Raw genomic sequence first — 20,514 nt, forward strand, 5'->3', positions numbered from 1 at the left:
TAATAAATCATTTCGAGTCTCAAGCAAAGGGACGCTGATAGTTATGTATCTTACGCAAGTTAATATTCAACAGATCATGACTTCATCACGTGACAAAATCTCCAGTGACTTAAACGTCTTCTCACCTCCAATCAGTGACCAAAGATAGGATTGAGACTGAGTGATTGATTTGTTGCATAGTATCTAGCTTCCCACCGTTTAAGTAACAGACATGGACTACACTGGGACCTATGTCACAAGCACCTCCAATCGTTAATTATTGTCCTTAACGCCTTAGTGATGGAGTGAAGGTGTATTCCTTTAGTGTGATACTTCCCATGTGATTATCCTCATGGCAGAGCTGAGGATGATGGAGCCTAACGGAAACTGCATTGCTTGCATCATCCGAAACAGCTCTATTTCAATCTTTCATATATATTTTCTTCCTTTCCAGGGGTCTTTTGAAGGTTGTGGCCTGGAGTTTCAGGCGATAGGAACATATCACATTATGAAACGGGTGGATACGATAGAGACAGGAAAGTTGTTTCCACTGGTAGATAAGACCAGAACTTAGGGATATAGCATCACCATTTTGGACGGAGATGAGAAGGAACTGCTTTTCCCAGAGATTGGTGAATCTGCGGAACTCTCTGCCCAACGTTGTAGTGTAGGCTACCTCAGAGAATATATTTAAGACAATGTTGGATAGAGTTTTGCATAGTAGGGGATTTAAGGGTTAAGGGGAAACGACGGGTACGTGGAGATGACACCATGCTGAGATGGGGTAATACATTTTCTCATCATTGACTGTTCATGGTGAGTCAGGGAATCTCATGGGATACACACAGGCAGATAGTTTATGAACCTACGTTGAGACAATTCAAGTCATTTGTCGGTAAATACAGATTCTCTGTACCTGACTGATCATTACTGCATGGTGTGATTCAGACTTTACGTTCCTGGGTGGGCTCGAAGATAATTTTTTTCGTTCAGCGGGGGACTCGAGTCGGACCACGCGGGTGAGGCACAAAGCGATCTAGCAGCATCTTTCTAACAGCATGAATTCGGAAACTCTGCAATTTCAAAGGACTTAGATTTCTATAATTGGAGTGGATACCTTCAGAAATACGAGTTGGGATAATTGCCGCAGTATAAGGAGATTGTCAGCCACCCTGGCTGTGAAGGGAAAACTGCTGGGGATGCTACTATCGATCAACTATCAGAGAGGGGGCAGCAGGGGGAGCAACTCAAATCAGGACATACATAAACCGTACCGTTCTGGGTTCAGTAGCTTAAGAAAATTGCTAAATATATCGGCACATCCTTGAGTGCCTTTCCAATCAGCTGGTCATGAGAGAGCAATAGATTACCTAGAATAGTACGAAGAAAGGAAATTAACTATAATGTGTTTGCATCCAAATATACACTCAACTTCACGAGATATACAACGACGTGATGGAGGAACACGTGATGGTTTGAAGAACGCAATGATGATTGTTATGCGTCCTGACAAAGGGGACCCGGTAGAATCATTCGCCAAATATTACGAGGGGAGAAGACGCTGGGGAGGACCGGTCGAAGCATACGCTCCGGTGGGAGACCGGTTTGTTCGAGATGGATTGCGAACGACGTTCGGAAGTTTGTGTGAGCTTTCACGTTGACCGAAGGTCCGGTGCGTGAGTGACAGAGAAGTTCCAGCTGAGCTCCGGCTTGTGCACATATGACTGTTTAATTTAGACTGGGCTTTTTCTTTTTGATATTCTTTACTAACCGTTAAATTAAGTTATGGTTCATACATATAACTTCGTTAATAGTTTGCAGCGTACAGTCTGTTGTTTCGTGGCACTTATTTATAACAGGGTAGTAAATTGCACAGCATTCACACAACTCGGGGACTGAGGTGAGCTCGGGCCGTCTCAATCTCACGAGTTTGGGGGAATTGAGAGTCCCTTCCTTAGACTTACGCAGCCAAGGATACCAGAGTGTTTCACCTATATATCAGTGCATGTGCACAGACAGACAAGGATCTGAACTTTTAAACGGAATAGGGAATTAAAGTTGCAGGGACAAAAAAGCGTCGTCGATAAGCACGAGTGGTTACTCATCCGCCTGTCGTTTTTTTTTCTTCCAAAGCACAAGCGAAATGTCTTTAAAATTTCAACGAAGTGCACGAAAGTAATAGATGTACCACGCCATCGGTTTCCTCTCGATGAAGAAAAAAACTGAATGAACAGAAAACAAATAAATTTGAAGCGTATTGCAGCCCCTTCGGCCCACAGCCAACTCCAGAGAGGGTCTAGAAGCTCCCTAGCGCACAACGCTCTATTTTTTCTAATCTCCAGTAACCTGGATCACAGTGGATGTGCCTCATTCAGGACCAGGACATAATGGTGGCAAGGGCCGAATAGTTCAGAAAATCAGGTAAAAATGATCCCTTCAAAATGCAGAAAGAGGTGGAGTGGAAGCGAAAAGAAAAGGAGTTGTGAAGATTGGCAGAATCTTGCTGACTAATAGAAACTGATGAGCATTGCGACCAGGCGGACCTCACCGTGCTGATTTCGGAAGCGGTGTGGGGAAGACATGCAGAGGAAATAATTGAGATGCAGAAAGGAACTTGTCTCCATTGGCAGAGGGACGGAACTTCAGAGAATCTTGTGTGGAAAATCTCCCACCATTGGAAAATTACAGCAGAGACATGGAAACTGCAAGAATGCAATAAAATTCCAAATGAGGAGTATGACGCAGCGGAATGGATGCAGGAGGTTGAGCTGAGGAGATCAATGAAGTGAATAGAAGAGACAGACATGAACTGAATCAAAATTCCACACTACGGACAGGATACGATAGAAAGGACAGAGCGGGATTTTTCCCCAGGTGAGGAGTCAAGGGGCGGGATAATTTGGAACTGTGACGGGGAGAGTATCCTTAAGAAAATTTAGTGAACACTTGTGAGTTTTCACCTGAAGTTCTGCGGAAAACCAGACTTTGAAATACTCCATAATAGGCATTTTTAATATCATGTCAATGAGATTAGAGGCGGAAAAATCAAGAACTTCTTAGTAGGAAAATAATAGCCACAATATCTCATTTAGCAATAGCTTCTGCTTACGTTTCAAATGTCTACCCGGTTTTCCGCCCATGTTCACAGTGTGAGCGCCATTCACCAGATATTACCCAGGAGGCTATGCTCTATTTACCCGATTTCTTTCTCCCGGAAGGCTTTCAGTTACGTGTCCTTTATCCGAAGGCTTAGAGGAGTACAGTGGGTGAGTTTTTGTGTATCTAGCCCATTTTTTCACCGGAAGAATGCTCAAAAATGGAAGGAATAGACAGGCTTCGTAGTTGACGGATGGTACTGGAGAAACTTCACTCGGTAGCTGAAGGTGGACGTCCGCGGTGGAGGGACGTCATGACTGTGCTGTCATGACTGACAGATCGCGGAACTCTGGAATCATGGGAAGGATTTGGAGGGGACCCTGGAGTGATTTGTTTACAAGTGCATTGCATGATAAATTCAGCATTCTCGACTTAGCTGTGCCGTTAGTCATTAAAACAGTAAAACACCTGTCTTCAATTTATCCCTCAATCTGCATTTACCGTTCGTGCCTTATTAACCGTCTTTTGTTACCTTCTTCGCTGTTTCCACATCGCTCCCCTTATCACTTCATTTCTGGAATATTGAGAGCAGTTCTCTTTATATTGGTGTGGGAATGTCATTGGGGAAATTCCGGTTAACAACATTTAAGTATATACAGCCTGGAAGGCCGTTCATCTAAGCGAATAAGGAGCCAGGGTGGTCTTCTGACGGGGACGTCATGTCTCACAAATGTGACTGTAATTTTAAAGGAATAATCTCGGCGATTTAATGAAGCAGGAAGGGAGATAGAGTTCAGATGTGCTTTAGTAGTGCTTCTAACTAGGCGCTCAGTGACAGATACAGGGACGCCGAGAGGAATTGGCAAACTAGTCACAATATTAGCTTGGTAAATGGATGTAAATGGTAGCGTGCGAGCATTTCTCCTCCCGGACGCCGGCAATAAGCGGTGAGTGTAGATTTGCTACTGGGTCATATATTGTTTGTACAACAGTATGTGAAACAAAATATGACTTAATGCACATTGTGAAATAAAATTCTGGGAAGACAAATAGACCTTTCCAGGGTCAATTTCAGTTATAACCTTGCAAACCTAGGACATGCCTCTCTGCACGCAGTGGGGCAGTACAGCTAAAGTGTTTTTGTTATTCTTGCATTGCTCACCGAGGCTTTGAGTGGAAGTATTTCGACTCGGTCTCACAGCTGCATGGAGCACAGGTCAGAGCGGACTGAGAGCAACGGGTGCAATTCTGATTGTCACGCCCTGGGAAGGATGTTGTAAGAACTGAGCGATGGTAGATTAAAATTCATCAGTTTGTTTCCTGGACTGTGGAGAATGGAATAAACTATAAGGGGATAAACTATAAGTTTGATTATTTCAAATAGAAAATAATCTGAAAGACCCTTGTTGAAGTTTATACAATTAGGAGGAGGGATATATTGTACAGATAGCCAACAGTTTTGTCTTTTCCTACGTCAGCAGTGGCTCAAAAGTACAGGCACATGCATACACAGGTCAGAAGACATTCTTTTTTAACCCAGGACTGCGTGGTTATGTCTATAGCAGACGCGCTCGATGCAGGTGATAATAAAATAATGGAAACGTGTCTGGAATGCCCTTGGTTAAAGGAGGTAGCGAGGGATACGGGCTGTATTATGGCTCCGAAGATTGGCATAGTTTGCCTTCGTCGACCTGGGGCAGAATCTATGCAATATTGATCCCCCGCTGCAATCTACAAGAAGGTGGCTCTGTCACAGCGCTGACCGCAGCGAATCTCCACTTCCAGCATAAAAGTCATTATGATTGCTCCAGCTTTACCCGAGTTACCTTGCGGCCAGATGAGCCCTGAGTGTCAACGCAGCTGTGAAACGGAAAGAGTGAATGAAATCAACTGAGTGATCAGATACCGGGAATGTTGATGACGTCACGGCTAGCAAGGGCGCCGCTGCACGGAAATGGAGTTAAGTGTTATTTTATTCCAAGTCAACTTAATACCGAGACCCATAATTCTTGAACACATAAAACCCAGATGCACATCGCGACCACATGACGCGTGCCCGATGCGGAGAATTAGTGGACTTTCGACCTTTAGGAGTATATGATTTGCTTTAACTGTGCTTTTTAATCAATATTAAAAACAAAGTCCAAGGAGATTTTAACACCCGCCGCATGTCTTCTCTAAACTTAGCCTGGGTCGCTGTATAAATGCAGGTGTTCGTGCAGGAACTCAGGTACATCAGCATGTAGCCGGCTTCAGTGGCGACGTAGGCAGAGTCGGTGTAATCTCCGTCGTAATGCGCGGTTCCTGTCAGTTGGGTGGTCAGAAAGCTCACAGTGACTGGTAGCCACAACAGAATGAAAATGCCGGACACACTAAAGAGTAAAATGATGGATTTCCGGCGGCTTTCCATCTCCGGATCCTTCTGTGTTTGACTGCTGTGACCGCGCAGTCCGCGGCGAGCTTTACTGGCTAATAAAATGCGCCTTACTGTCACACAGTTAAACAGGGCTATCAGAACAAAAGGTAATATAACAGTTAAAATACTCCGCAGAGAGGAGAATGTGACTCCCACAGGAGACGTCTTGAACCACGAACTCGGCTGACAGCCCCATTGAATACCGTTAACTACACTGACGGGTTTAAACTCAAATAGATACGGGACGTTCTGTAAATGCACCAGGAGCGCCACGGTTATGATGCCGGAAAAAGCTGTCCTCACTGTGCAATATTTCGCTTTGAGCTTCTGACAACAGATCGCTACAAACCGATCGATAGTGAACAAGACAGTGAACCAGACCGAGCTTTGCAGGCTGGTTGAATTGAAGTACATAGTAACCTTACAGGTGGATGTGTAGGACAGGAAGGATGTTGGAAACTGGTACGTTATGATATGATATCCGATTACACAGAACATCATCACCAGCAGATCTGCCATTGCCATGGCCACCATGTTGTGGGATATACATTTGGAAAGTCCACAATTCCCGCGGAAGAGGACAACCATTGTCAGTAGGTTCGATAGGGAAAGAGACACAAAATGTGAGTTACAAACAGGGCAAGCAGAAGTGTTATACTCGAATAGTTTCAGAAACGTCAATCAATAAATAAGCGCTTAAACTTGCATATATCTGCCATGTTTGATCACATTTATTATAATCTTAAAGGTGTGATAGGGAGAAATTAATTCAAATCTCCAGCTGGGCACCGCATTCTTGTGCTAGCTATATTTCCTAGAATTCCCAACTAGTATGGGAAAGATATATAATCAATCAAGGGTTTGATCGGAAATCCAGAAAAGGGGGAGGGAAGGAGGCAGAGCTCGAGTGAGCCAGAAAGACTCCGGAGAGAGAGAGAGAGAGAGAGAGAGAGAGAGAGAGAGAGAGAGAGAGAGAGAGAGAGAGAGAGAGAGAGAGAGAGAGAGAGAGAGAGAGAGAGAGAGAGAGAGAGAGAGAGAGAGAGAGAGAGAGAGAGAGAGAGAGAGAGAGAGAGAGAGAGAGTGAGAGAGAGAGAGAGAGAGAGAGAGAGAGAGAGAGAGAGAGAGAGAGAGAGAGAGAGAGAGAGAGAATGAGAGAGAGAGAGAGGGGGGGGGGAGAGGGAGAGGAGAGAGGGAGAGAGAGGCTGTTATTAGAATCCGCAAAATTCCCACAATTCATACTGTTCTACTGCTACTTCACCACGTTACATCACAAAATATATTTCAATCCGGAACAATACACAGCATCAAATTTATGCTGACAGTGATCAACAGCAGAGAGGATTGTTCTCTCTGAACTTCAGCAGCATCGACTCCGATGAACTTTAGAGGCGGCGGGGGATGGGTGACAGTGAACTTGACCCTGCATCAGCGTATAGAGCGGAGACGACCCGTTCAGCAGCAGTAGTCTTGCGTGTCTCCGCAATGCGTTGGTTTCGCCAATAAAGAATACCCAGTGAAATGTCTGTTAATAGAAGATCATTCTAACATTTCAGTCAGAGGATATGTCGACGTACCTGGCACACCGAAAGCTGCGAGAATAGGGTAAAACACAATTACTACATGTCGGATTGTTGGTAGAGCCATTTTTCAGATTTTATACACAATGTGCCGCACTCCTTGCAATAAGCGCCTCTCGCCTATGTTCTGCTCTCGTTGCCCTTTTATACTTTAATCTAGACCCCTGTTAAAACAACAAGAACAACAATAACAACAACAGCAACAAAGGTCGCACAATAACTCGAGTTAGTTACAGTCAGTTAACAAACAATGCGCCGTTTCCAATTCTATGCTCTAACGGCGCCACAGGGAATACTTAAAGTTCAGTCCATAACACCGTATAGCAAAGTAGACAATCGAAATCTTTTTAAAGCTGTTCCACGCATTCCGGAGTGAAATGTCAGTCATTGCCCATCACGTACTTCTATTTTTGCCTTCATATTCGTTTTATTTGTTATTAACTGTTTTTATCTCGCTCCATATCTCTCAAAACAAAGGGTAACTTTGAGTTAGCTCACGATTTATACTGAAACTAATCCCACATCAAATGAACATTACATCGGACTTGAACAGTCTTGTTATTTGCCTAAAGTCGTAGCAGACCGTACAGATCTCATCATTTGATTCCAAATTTATCCATACTTCTTCAGTCACAATGAACTCAGCAGCCCATTGTACAGACAAGATTGACAACGACATCACGAAATGTATGAAGTATCCATTGCTTGTTAACATTGAAGGCTAAAGATCTCCATAATAACCTCTATAACAATACCGAATGGGCATGGGCTTTTCTGGCTCCGAATAAGGTCTCAATAACTGGCGGTGCATATTATGGATCATTATTGGCTCCTCATTTGCATCATCAGAATCGGAACCGACATCACGTTTACTATCCCCAGTAAATGTCGTGCAATGTGGGTATAGTGCAATTTGTCCAAAAGCACTAAAATAAACAAGACAGGTAGCGCAAAAAGAATGCAAACAGTGATGTACAATTTTGGTTTAAATTTAGAAATGTTTAGAAATGATTTAGAAAGCCGATGCTTGAAGAGAATAAGCTCAAATACGAGGCTGAGCGAGTGTTTTCGTGGTGCTGACGACAACTCCCTGAACTCTTACATAGCCATGGACAAGGATATGAACAGAATATATTGGGAAGTTTAATATGGGGGAGAACTCATCATGATGCTGTGAGGCAAGAAGCTGGGGATGTATATAGGATCGGATGTGCTCAAAGAAAGGCCCAGCAGAAATGAGAAGGTTGTTTAGCGTGCCATTGCTTAGCGTTGTAGGAAGGTTTGATCCACTGAGGTAGGGAAAAGATGGTTACTCGAAGGAGTTACGGCTGTGACGAGATGCGGGATATCCACTCCCGATGAAGAAAGAAGCAGGCTTAAAACCAACGAAGCAGAGATTATCAGTGATGGTTCTGGAGAGTTACAAAGTCTCCGAGAAGGAGCTAAGCAATGGACATAAGTGCATTGGCGAGGGAGAGAACAAGAGGACAAGAGCCTCGAAGCGATGATGGATACAAGAGGAAAGAAACATGTGCCTGGAGTCGGAGGAGGTAGTGGAGGTCGTTCATGAATGATTTGCTTCAGCATTCACCAGTGCAGAGGTTCCCAACAGTTTTTATGCCGTGGACCAGTCCTATTAAGCATGTACTCCATTGGCAAAGAGTGGGAATCCCAGAGGAAACTTGATGAATGTGGGGGCAGCGTGGACAGGCTGATATGTTGGAATATGTCAAGGTTTCGATGGAAGATGCATTGGAGATTCTGATGAGCATCAGGATAGATAAGTCCCCGATGGTGAAAGGAATACAGCACATGTTACTAATGGATGCGAGAAGATGCAAGAATGCAAAAGTGCAAGAAGTCTAGAACAGGCTCCACTATCCCTAATGGTGAAGTAATGGGGAGTGTTCAGAGGCTCAGATTTCTGGGTATGAATATAACCTAGGAGCTCTCTCGGTCCATCAGCAAAACCTCACAAGCAACAAAAACACAACAGTGACTATACTATATGAGGTGATTAGGGAGAGCTGATCTGTCTCAAAAATAGCTGGTCAACATTAGACCAGAGCTGGTCAACATAGAAAGTAAACTGACACACGGAATAGCAGTGCTGTACTCTGGATACAGCGAGACAGATTGCAAACCACTCAAATGGTTGATCAGAACGGCTCCGAACATCACTGGGACTCAAGTACCGGACTGGGAGACAATCCTGTGTGGATTCAGAATTGGATTGGCCGCAGAAGGCAGAGGCTGCGGTGGTCTTCATTAGACGGAGGAATGAGTATAAGAGTTGTGAGATAATTTTGTAGCTCTATAAAACCCTGTTGAATTCGCATTTTCTGTGTTCTGTTCCGTTCCGGTCGTCACATTACAGGAAGCATGTCGAATCGTTAGAGATGGAGCAGAGGGGATAATGCCAGGATTATGACGAGAGGTTGAACGAGCTAGGGTTTGTTTTAAGACGATGAAAAATGAGCTATGACGTTGGGAAGGTGTAGAAAATAATAAGAGGCAGAGGTTGATTGTACAGCAAGAGATACTGTATGTTTCTCAGGCAGAAATGGCGAATAAATGGAGACATCACTTGATGGAGTTGGGCGGAAAGTATTGTGGTGATGGCAGAGGAATTCCTTTTACACACTGAGTGGTGTGCATGTGTAACGCTCGGTAATCAGTGGCGTAGTGTCATATAAATCAATGACATTCCACAGACTCTCAAATAGGCAGGTAGATGATTGGGAAAGATGAGGGCTATGTAGTAGGAAAGGGTCGGATTGATTTTGGAATGGACTAAAACGTGGGCTCAACCGAGTTCCTACGATGCCATATTGCTGTATGCATTATGCGATCATGTGTTAGTGAAACGTTTAGGGCGTGTCTTCTGACCATGTACCTTGTTATTGATGCCAGGAGTGCAAAGTGTACTGGATATAGAGGGTCCTTAATGGCGGGTGCCGTCTTTTTGAATATGGGGGGAGCCTGATGCCATTGCTGGAACTGACTGACTTTACAGCACGTTGTGGTTGTTTCCGATCTTCTGCATCAGCGCCTCCAACCTGACGAGATGGAACAGCCCGCATGCTGTCCAGGGGACATCACTCTTCTTATCAAACTTTATCGTAATTGCATCAATCCTTCATCTCCAACTCATCATTTACAGAGCTGTAGACCCACGGGAAATGGAATCTGCTCAGCATTTCCACTGCTGATCCCTCGATGAAGACGTATCATTGCATACTTTTTAACATCTAAATTCGTCTCCTTCCAAATAACCACAAAACAAACAAAGCCAATGGGACCGATTCAATAAAAAGGAACCTTCAAACACCCGACGCACAGAGAAAGGAAAAAAAAAACAATGCTGAAAACAATAAACTTAAGCAAATAACATTCAGAACTGAAGTTCAGCGAAGTGAGCCCCCTATCAGAAAGGAAGCCTGACACTGCAACAACCGATCCAAGAACATGTCCCTGCCCCAATTCAATGTGGCGTCAATCGTCCAAACTGGTCCGTCGATGAAAAAGTCAAAACATCACGTCGTTCGTCCCTTTTGGACCCGGGACCTGCTGCTTTTTGGGCCTGGCCTCATCGCCTTGATTGTGCCACGTTCCGACCTCTCAATTCGGGCTTACATTAAAATGAATGAAAACCCGGATCTGTCCTCGCTGTCGGTCACGGAACCGGACTCTGCCTCGCTTCCGCTCGCCTGCCACATCGTATCGCCTCTATGTCCGCTCTAGCGATAGCTATACATTGGCCTGTTCTCCGACCCGGATCCCGACAGCTTGTTTCGGCCTTCAAGGCAGCACCATCCAGCGCTTTCGAGCTTTCAGTTCACACCGCAAAATACCAGTTCATGCAGGCTGTTCAAAAGCTCAGCTCCGAATGGAAAGTTAGCGACTTTTGTTTGCAGCGATAGTTTATTAGAATTAAAAACATATGAATAACGTGCTTAGTTGCTTTCTTTGTTTTATTTACCGCCGATAAGTAGTCACTGAGCTTTACCAGATCCATCCTACACCTGAAGCCTTTCCGCCGCTCAACACTTCTACTTCCTGAAGACCTCAATCAATTCATTGTTTTCATAATGTTTAGTGCAAGGCTGTTGTTCTGACACCACTGTATCTGCCGATCTACCTCACTCCTATATCGCTCCTTGTCACCTTCCAGAAGACACTAGATACTAGAATAGAACAGCACAGTACAGGTCCTTCAGCCCTCGCTGTCGTGTCGACCCGTATATTGCTTAAAAATGTCTATGCCTCCCATAGACTTGTAGACCTCTATCGTCTCCTCTCATACTTTTACTCTTCAAAGAGAAAATTCCCAGCTCTGCTAACCTTGCCTCATAAGACTTGTTTTTCATTCCAGGCAACATCCTGGTAAATCTCTTCTGCATCCCTCTCCATAGCTTCCTCAACCTTCCTATAATGAGATGAACAGAAATGAATACAATACTCGAAGTGCGTTTTCACCAGAGATTTGTAGAGCTGCACCATAACCTCTCTGCTCTTGAACTCAACACCCCGCCCCATTAATGAAGCCTAGCATCCCATAGGCCTTCTTAACTATCCTATCAACCCATGCAACGAACTTTAGAGATGTTTGGGTTTAAACCCCAAAGTCCTTCTAGGGTTCATCGACACTCTTATGTAACCGACCACTAACCCTATACTCAGCCTTCTGGTTTGTCCTTCCAAATTGCATCACCTGACACTTGTCCGGATTGAACTCCATCTGCCATTTTCTGTCGAACTCTGCCGCCTGTCTCTATCCTCTTGGAACCTTCGACAACCTGCATCTCCATCCGCAATTCCTCCAAAGTTCCTGTTATCCACAAATTTATTCACTCATCCTTCCGACTCTGCATCCAGGTCATTTATAAAAATCACTAATAGCAGGGGTCCTAGGGCAGATCCCTGCGGCACTCGACCAGTCACTGACATCCAGGCAGAATTATTTCCGACCACAACTACCCTTTGCATTCTTCCTTTAAACGACTCCTGATGAAGGGTTTCGTCACTACCTCCTCCCATAGATGCTGTCTGGCCTGCTGAGTTCTGCCAGCATTCTCTGTTTTTATTTGTCTCCAGCATCTGCAGATTCACTCATGTGCCTTTTATATAGACTTTCTGGATGAGTCTCTCGTGAGGGTCCTTGTCAAATGTCTTACTAAAGTCCATGTACACAACATCCACTGTCCTACCCTCATTAATTTCTTTTGTTACCTTTTCAAAAAACTCCATCAGGCTCGTGAGTTACGATCACTTCACAAAGCCACGTTGACTATCCATGAGTAGACTGTGCTTCTCCAAATGCTCATACATCCTATCCTTAAGTCTCCTTTCCAGTAGTTTGCAGACCACCGACGTAAGACACACCGGTCTATAGTTCCCAGGTTTCTCCCTATTACCTTTTTAGAACAAGGGCACTGCAGTTGCCATTCTCCAGTCCTCCGGCACTTCCCCTGTAGCCAGAAATGATTCAAAGTTCATAGCTAATGCTCTTGCGATTTCTTCTCTCAATTCCCACAAAAACCTGGCGTGTGTCATATCCGGCCCTGGGGATTTATTAATCTTGATGTTTTCAAGAAGAGTCAGCAGTTCTTCTTCATTAATCTCGACATTGCCCATCACACAGGCCCGCTCTATTTCGACCTAACCCTGATCAAGATCCTACTCGCATGTGAATACTGAAGCAAAGTATTCATTTACGAGCACATCCGCTCCGTCCGTCCCAATAGACAGGACGTCCCGGTTGCCAACCACTTCAACTTTGTCTCTCATTCCCAACTTGATATGTGCATACATGGCCTCCTCGACTGCGATGATGAGGCCAAACTCAGGTTGGAGGTGCCACACCTCATCTACCGACTGGGTAGCCCCCAGCCTGGTGGTATGAACATTGAATTCTCCAAGTTCCGGTAATTCCCTGCCCCGCCCCCTCCCCTATCCTAGATCCCTCTCTGCCTCTCTCCCCTTTCAACTGTCTGCTCCTTTATCTCTACAGTTCTTTCATGCTTATCCCCTCCCCCATTTATCCTCCCTCTGATTTGATCTCCACCCGGCGCCTTTCTCCCTCCCCTATCTCTAATACTGGGCTTCGGCCCTCTCTTCCCCCCCCCCCATTCCTGATGAAGGGTCTCGGCCCGTAACGTTGGCTACTCTTTTCTCACGGATGCTGCCAGAACTGCTGAGTTCTTCCAGCGTTGCGTCCGTAATTCATTTACGACCTCACAAGCCTCCTCCATCTCCAGTCATATGTTGCTCTCTTTATCCATCAGCGGTGCCACCATCGTGCTCGTTATCATCCTGTTCTTCACACACGCCTAGAATGCCTTAGGGTTCTCCGTAATCCTATATACCAAAGGCATGCCATGCCCCATTCGAGCTCTCCTAAGTCCTTTCTTAAGTTCCTTCCTGGCTACCCTATATTTGTCATGAGTCCCTCCTGCTTCCTGCTTCTTATATCTAACAGACGCTTCCTTCTTCCACTTGACGAGTTGCCTCATGTCTTTCGTCAGCAATGGTTTCTTTTTCCTACCATTGTTTCCTTGTCTCAGTGGGACGAACCTATCCTGAAACCAGCTGAAGTGGTCCCTAAACTTCCTCCTCATTACTTCTGTGTTTTCACCCTTGAACTTCTGTTTCCAATTTCCTCTCGCTAGTTCATTCCTCATACCTTTATAGTTAACTCTTCTCCAGTTAAGCTTTCCCATTTTGTCTGTTCTTATCCTTTTCCATAGCAATGCTGAAGCTAGGGGAGTTGTGGTCACTTGCAGTAAAATGCTCCCCCACCAAGAGGTCTGCCACCTCACCAGGTTCATTACACAGAACTAGACCCAGTATGGCCTCTTCTCTCGTCGGCCGGTCCACATACTGCGTCAAGAATCCTTATTGAACACACCTGACAAATTCAGCTCCATCTACCCCACCCACCTTGCAATCAGGAGGTGCCAGTCCATATGAGGGAATTTGTAACTACAACCCTGTATTTCCTGCACCATTCTACAATCTACCTGCTTGTCTGTTCCTCATTTCCCGAAGGTTATTTGGGGGTCTATAGAATATTCCCAGCACGGTGATTGATCCCTTCCATTTTCTGACTTCCACCCACACCGACTCAGTGGACACTCTCTTCAGCGTCTTCCCTTTATATATCCGTGATGCTATCCTGACTGGTAATGCTACTCCTCTCCCTCTTTTCTACCTCCCGTCCTATTCATTTTGAAACACCGAAACCCTGGTACCTGCATCAGCCAATCCTGCCGTTCCTCCAGCCAAGTTTTAGTAACGGCTACAACATCATAGTCGCACGTACTGATCCATGCTCTACGTTCATCCAGCTTTTTTTCCTAATACTCCTGTCGTTGAAAGAGACACATGTTAACCCCACTAACTGGCTACATGTTTTGTCCCCTGCCTGTTCTTCCTCACCAACTCAGAGCATATATTATCATGCCCTTGTCCTTCTACCCTAATCTCTGCACTTAGATTCTGATTCCCACCCCCTGCCAAACTAGTTTAAACCCTCCGCAACAGCTCTAGCAAAACTATTCAACCCCCCCAGGATACTGGACCCTTTCCAGTTCAGGTGCAGACCGTCCTTTTTGCACAGGTCAGACCTTCACCAGCAGAGAACCCAGTGTTCCAGAAATCTGAACACCTGCCTCCTGCACCAACTCTTCAGCCATGCATTCCTCGGCTATAAATTCCTGTTCCTACCCTCCCTGTCTCGTGGCACAGGCAGCAGTCCCGAGATTAACACCCTTGAAGTACTGTTTTCTTTTTTTAACTTATTTCGTAACTCACTATATTCCTTCTTCAGGACGTCATACCTACTTCTATCAATATCATTTGTCCGCACGTGGACCACGACATCTGGCTGTTCACCCCTCTTTCTTCAGAATACCGAGAATTTGATAAATTGACGAAGTGGTAGATTGGGTTAGTAACATTACTGATGACACAAAGGTTGGGTTGTTGTGGATAGCTTGCAGGGCTGTCAGAGGTTACAGCAGGGCATTGAGAGCATGCTATACTGGGCTGAAAAGTGGCAGTTAGAGTTCAACCAATAAGCGTGAGGGGTTCATTTTGGTCGGTCAAATATGATGGCAGAATATAGTATTAATGGTAAGATTCCTTGAAGAATGTTACCACCTGAAACGGATTCTGTGGTCCGAGTCCATAGGACATCAAAGCTTCTACGGAGGCTGACACTGTGGTTAAGAATGGATACGGTGCATTGGCCATCATCAAGCGTGGGATTGAGTTTAAGAGCCGAGAGGTAATGGTTCAGCTATAAGGGACACTTGTCGGACCCCACTTGGAGTACTGTACTCAGTTCTGGTCGGCTCAATAAAGGAAGTACGTGGAACCCATAGAAAGGGTGCAGAGGAGATTTATAAGGAGGTTGCCTGTATTGGGAAGAATGCCTTCTGAGAATCGGTTGAATGAAATAGGCTTTTCTCCTTGGAACAACGTGGGATGAGAGGTGACCTTATAGAGGTGTATGAGATTATGAGAGTCATTGATCGTGTGGATAATCAGAGGTTTTTTCCCAGGGTAAAATGGCTAGCACGAGAGGGCATAGTTTTAAGCTCCTTGGATGTAGGTGCAGTTGAGATGTCAGGGGTAAGTTGCTTTTTTTATTGTAGAGAATGGTGAGTGCGTGGAAAGGGCTGCCGGATGCAATGGTGGAGGTGGAAACGGTCGGGTTTTTTAGGAGAATCCTGGATGAATTCATGGGTCTAAGAAATGTAGAGGGCTATGGCTAAGCCTAATTAGTTCTGAGTTAGGGACATGCTCCACCCAGCTTAGGGGCCTAGGGGCCTGTATTGTGTTGTCGGATTTCTATTGTTCCAGGTATCTGACAAACTGGGGTTTTACGGAGCTGCAGCATTTCCTCGTTGCCTGTGAACAACGGTGCACACATAGGAACAACAGCCACTTGCATATCAGCTAACCTTTTGAGAATTGAACAATATAATATACTTATATCTGAACTATGATCCGCTCCTTGGTGTCTGGTGCCTTTTATGTAAGAGAGCGAAATGTTTCTCCGCCTTCTTAGTGGCGACATAAATCCCAATCTCCATTGCATGAGATGTTTCTAATTACTTTGATGACGCAATCCCTGGTGTGGAGTTCACGGCATCAGGCGATAAGACATGTATGCAAAATTGATCCGTTCGGCCCATCAGTTCACCTCACCCTTTTCATCATGCTTGATTAATCTCAATGCCATTCCCCTCTTACCCTATCAAGCCTTACTAATCAAGAACCTTTCAACACTCCGTTTTAACATCGGGCCTCATTTCGTCCATCTATTCTATCTGGCCATTGAGGTCCCTTCTGGAGATGTGTACAACATTGAACCATCAGCCCAGTCGTTATCCTCACTTCGCTGTGCCACGCGGATATCAGACCGGCACGTGCTCTCTATATGAAATCCAGACATATCCTGGATTAAAATGTCCACAGCCGCGACTCATAAATGCACTGTGCGGCTGCACAGGGCACTCCTGTACTTACCCTCACTTTCAATAAAGCATAGCGTAGCACATGTCTTCTTAACTGCTCGATGCTTCAGAGTCCTATGTCCTGTGGAAGGATTAGGGTCGGAGAAGGTCACTATTTCTGCCTTTCCATCGATGCTGGCTGACAGGCTTTGTTCCTCCAGCAAGTTATCCGTGTTACTCTTAATTACCAGTAGCTGCAGATTTTCCTGTGTTACCTGTATCCTTGTTTCGTGTACACGGACTCCTTCCACCGTTCTTTATCGTGACCTATTTATTTATTAGCATGCGTTTCTCTAGGGTAAGTCAGCCTCCGGCCTGGACAGACTGAGATATCTCGGTTTATCTGGGCGATGCGTGATGTGTTGCCGGGTTACATATCCGAAGTGCAATATATCAGACAGTACACCATATGCAAGTTAGCTTTATAATTCTTAATCTGTAGTTAAAAAATAAAAGAAAAAGGGACCTTTTAGTGAAACAATCTGATGTACACGTTGGATCTCACGGCTGCCCATCCATTCAATCCCCATTCGTCTCCTCCGAGCGTTGTCGGCTCAGGGATTCTCACTCATAGTCCACTCCGTTCTGACGACAAGCGGCTCTCTCCACGCGCATCATCTCCCTTCATCTCTTGCTGACAAAAAGCCCGAGTATACCTTCTGTCAGACGCACTGGAAAAAAGAAATACAATACGCCGCTCATTGGATGACACACATTCCAAAGCCCCCGTTATCTCTAGTCTTAACCCAGCCTCTGCTGCTACTGTGAAACCATTACAGTAGTAGTGAAACATTACAGAGAGACCATTACATTAACAGTGAAACCTTTCAGACCATTACTCTCACGTTATTACCAATCTGATTTTTGGTTTATAAAAATGGAGAGTAACATCTCAATTATCATGTCCACATCTGGCACGCATCTGGCAGATCAACAATCCTGAATGGACCATATCGTAGGCGCTTTGCGTCCTGCCCCCTGTTCCCCATCCCACGAGCAACAGTGCAGTTTCATGCCGTCTGCAAACGGGGAATGTGTCCACACCAAGACACGGTAGTGTAGCGGTTTGCGTCAGACTAACAAAGGTGCCGCTGCAAGATCGGGATTCAATTCCCACAGCTAACGGCAAAGTATCTGTTCGTTTTACCCCTGTCCGCGTGGGTTTCCCCCGGGTACTCCGATTTCCACCAGCAGACGAAAGTCGTACGGGTTCCGGTTAATGAGTTGTTGGCATGCTCTGTTGGTTATAGACACTTGAGGGTTGCCCCGGCACAACGTTCGCTGATTTGACTTGACGCAAACAGCGTATTTCACTTGATGTTTATATATATATGTAACAATATAAATCTAATCTTTAAATACTGTACTTCAGCTTCAAAGTTATCGCCGTACCCTGCAAAAATCTATGCTGGGTACTGAACTCCGTAAAACCGAATTTGTCACTTCCTTCCATCCATCAGAAAGCCCTCATTTTCCTCTTCCCTGCTTCATTCGGCTCATTCATCTAAAAATGCCACGTGTGGGTTCGTATTCATTCCCACAGTCCATGCTGTACTTTATTTACGGAAACTTTCCAAAATCCTTTTGAGTCACAACTTTTGATTGAAGAAGTTCCCCCTTAACTATTTAATATTTCACCATTTATCTATGACCTGTGGCTTCAACCTCAATGGAAAAGGCTTGCTTGCACTAACACGGTTTATACCCCTCATAATTTCGTATCGCTGGTTTCCTCTAACTTGCTGGGTTTCTCGGTTCCTTTGTGAAACTATGAGATTACGTTTAACACACTCCGTTCTGCAAGAACGTCTGCAAACGCGAAAATAGTTGGAAAATGTTCATCTACTCAAACCCAATTATCCATGGTCATTTTCCGTATTTCAGTACAAGTTCCTATTGATAGAGCTGAATTTCAGTCATACAGAAACACAAGACTGGAGAAACAGGGATTAGCCACTCAGTTTATCATCACTCCTTATTCATTCAATTTCTCTGCCAAACCAAATCTTTCACTGTCCGCTCTAAAGCTGTGATCTGTAGTCGTCATCAGTTCAAACCTGAGGGGGGAAAGCTTACAGGCAGCGACCCACATATACAGCTCTCATAATATCCTCTACATCTAAATATCTTCCCTCATTCTTCTGCGCTCCAATGTCTGAAGTTCTAAAATGTATCAATCAAGGGGCTCGTCCGGGATTTGAACCCGTGACCTCTCGCATGCTCGCAAATTCAGGCCCAAAGCGAGAATCATACCACTGGACCAACGAGCCAGTTCTGTGTTTAAGTCATAACACTGCTGCCTCTCACTTTCTTAGTCTCCTTTGTCAATGCATCTGCTGGTAATTTTACGTCTAAAGTAGATCAAGGACCAAAGTTCAGTGCAAGGCACTGCAGGATCTTCGGCCCAGGAAGCTCAGTTCACCAGTTTAGCTCTACTCTGTCGATATTATAACTATTCCCTCCTAAAGAAACCATAATCCTCTATTTTCACGACAGTCATCTGTCTATCCAAGTATCTTTTTTTAATATTCCTATTGTGAAAACGACGAACAGCACGTTCCTGCGAACTGTGTGTGGGAACGGTGCGTTCCCAGAACCCACCACACTGTGTACAAAAAAAATCTACCTACCTCTGACCTAACCTTTCCTCCACTTATCTTAAACATATGCTTTCTGCTGTTGTCCAACCTGTCTGTGTCTCTTGTAATCTTATACACCTCCATCACGCTCTGTAGAATCGAACAGAAAAGTTCCAGCTTCCTCAATCTTCCCTCAATGTTCTAATCGCGGCATCGTTCTGCTGAACCTGCGGTGCACCTTCTCTAAAGGAGTTTTTCGCCCCAGAGAGTGGCTCCGATCACCCATTCTATTTAGTAGCACCACCGCTCCCCCAAGCCCCTTCTACCAATCACCCCAGTCACTGAAACACGATGTAATCTATTAAAAGCACATTTGTATCATTTAACATTGTAAGTACACGCTAGTTTCTGTGTTAGTTATGCTCATTCTGTTCTATATCCGTACTGTAACCACGGCATTTATATGTATTTATGATTTATCATCGGGAAATGTTTTTTTCAGTTACATATCGTCCCAACACTCTACGTCAATTATCGAATACACGTAAATGTACCGGCGAAAACGTTAATCATTGATCCTTCATCACTGATCTTCCCTATTCTGAGACGAGCTGAACTGGACACGATCCTCCAGGCGTGGTCTAACCTGAGTCTGAGAGAGTTACTTAACCTCGCGGCACTTGAACTCAATCTCTGACTAATGAAAGTCAGCGCACGACGTGATTTCAGAACCAGTCTCTCAACCTGCGCCGTGACATGAGTCCAAGGTTGTTCTGGATGTCAAATATAATAGACTTATTACTCGTGGTCGAGACCTAACGGTTAATACTTCTTTTGTTCTCTGTCCAGCGGGTTTTAGGGGACTGCACCGTCCCCTTAAAGCAAACAGGGAAATCATAGAGGTGGGGATCTGGAGAAAAGAGAATGGTTAACGTTGAGGATCGAGATACTGCTCATGCATATCGACCGTTCCATATCTTGCATAACCTGCTGAGTCCATCCGGTAGCTTGTCTTTCCGGCAGGCTCCAGTATCGGCCTTCTCCAACATTCCGTCTAAACTTTCCTGTGTTCAGCCATCCACCATCCATGTAACCTCCGTGGAACTTTCAAACATTCTCTCTAGAATTTCATTTCCTGGCAACCCTCAGGATCGATGTTTTATTCTTGCTGGTAATTTAATGTCGCCTCTTTGGATGAACAGCTACTTGATAGATATGTTTTAGATGATAAGAGGGAGAGATCGAGAGTGAGACCTGCTTCACAGGCGGAAATGAGTATTCCGAAAATGAATATATGAAATGGGGGACTGTATAGGGTATTTCAGAAAGAAGTTCTTTCCGGA

The 20,514-nt window shown here is 44.9% G+C and overlaps 1 protein-coding gene across 1 annotated transcript; it reads right to left on the reverse strand.

The window, feature by feature from the left end:
- Positions 1 to 5,182: 5,182 nt before the first annotated feature.
- LOC132387949 (G-protein coupled receptor 182-like) lies at positions 5,183 to 6,079 on the reverse strand. The gene has a single exon (XM_059960264.1). The coding sequence runs from the start codon at positions 6,077 to 6,079 to the stop codon at positions 5,183 to 5,185; it is 897 nt and encodes a 298-aa protein (XP_059816247.1).
- Between the last annotated feature and the right edge of the window lie 14,435 nt (positions 6,080 to 20,514).

The sequence above is a fragment of the Hypanus sabinus genome, unplaced genomic scaffold (assembly GCF_030144855.1).
Source record: "Hypanus sabinus isolate sHypSab1 unplaced genomic scaffold, sHypSab1.hap1 scaffold_2399, whole genome shotgun sequence".
In the NCBI taxonomy this organism is placed as follows: Eukaryota; Metazoa; Chordata; class Chondrichthyes; order Myliobatiformes; family Dasyatidae; genus Hypanus; species Hypanus sabinus.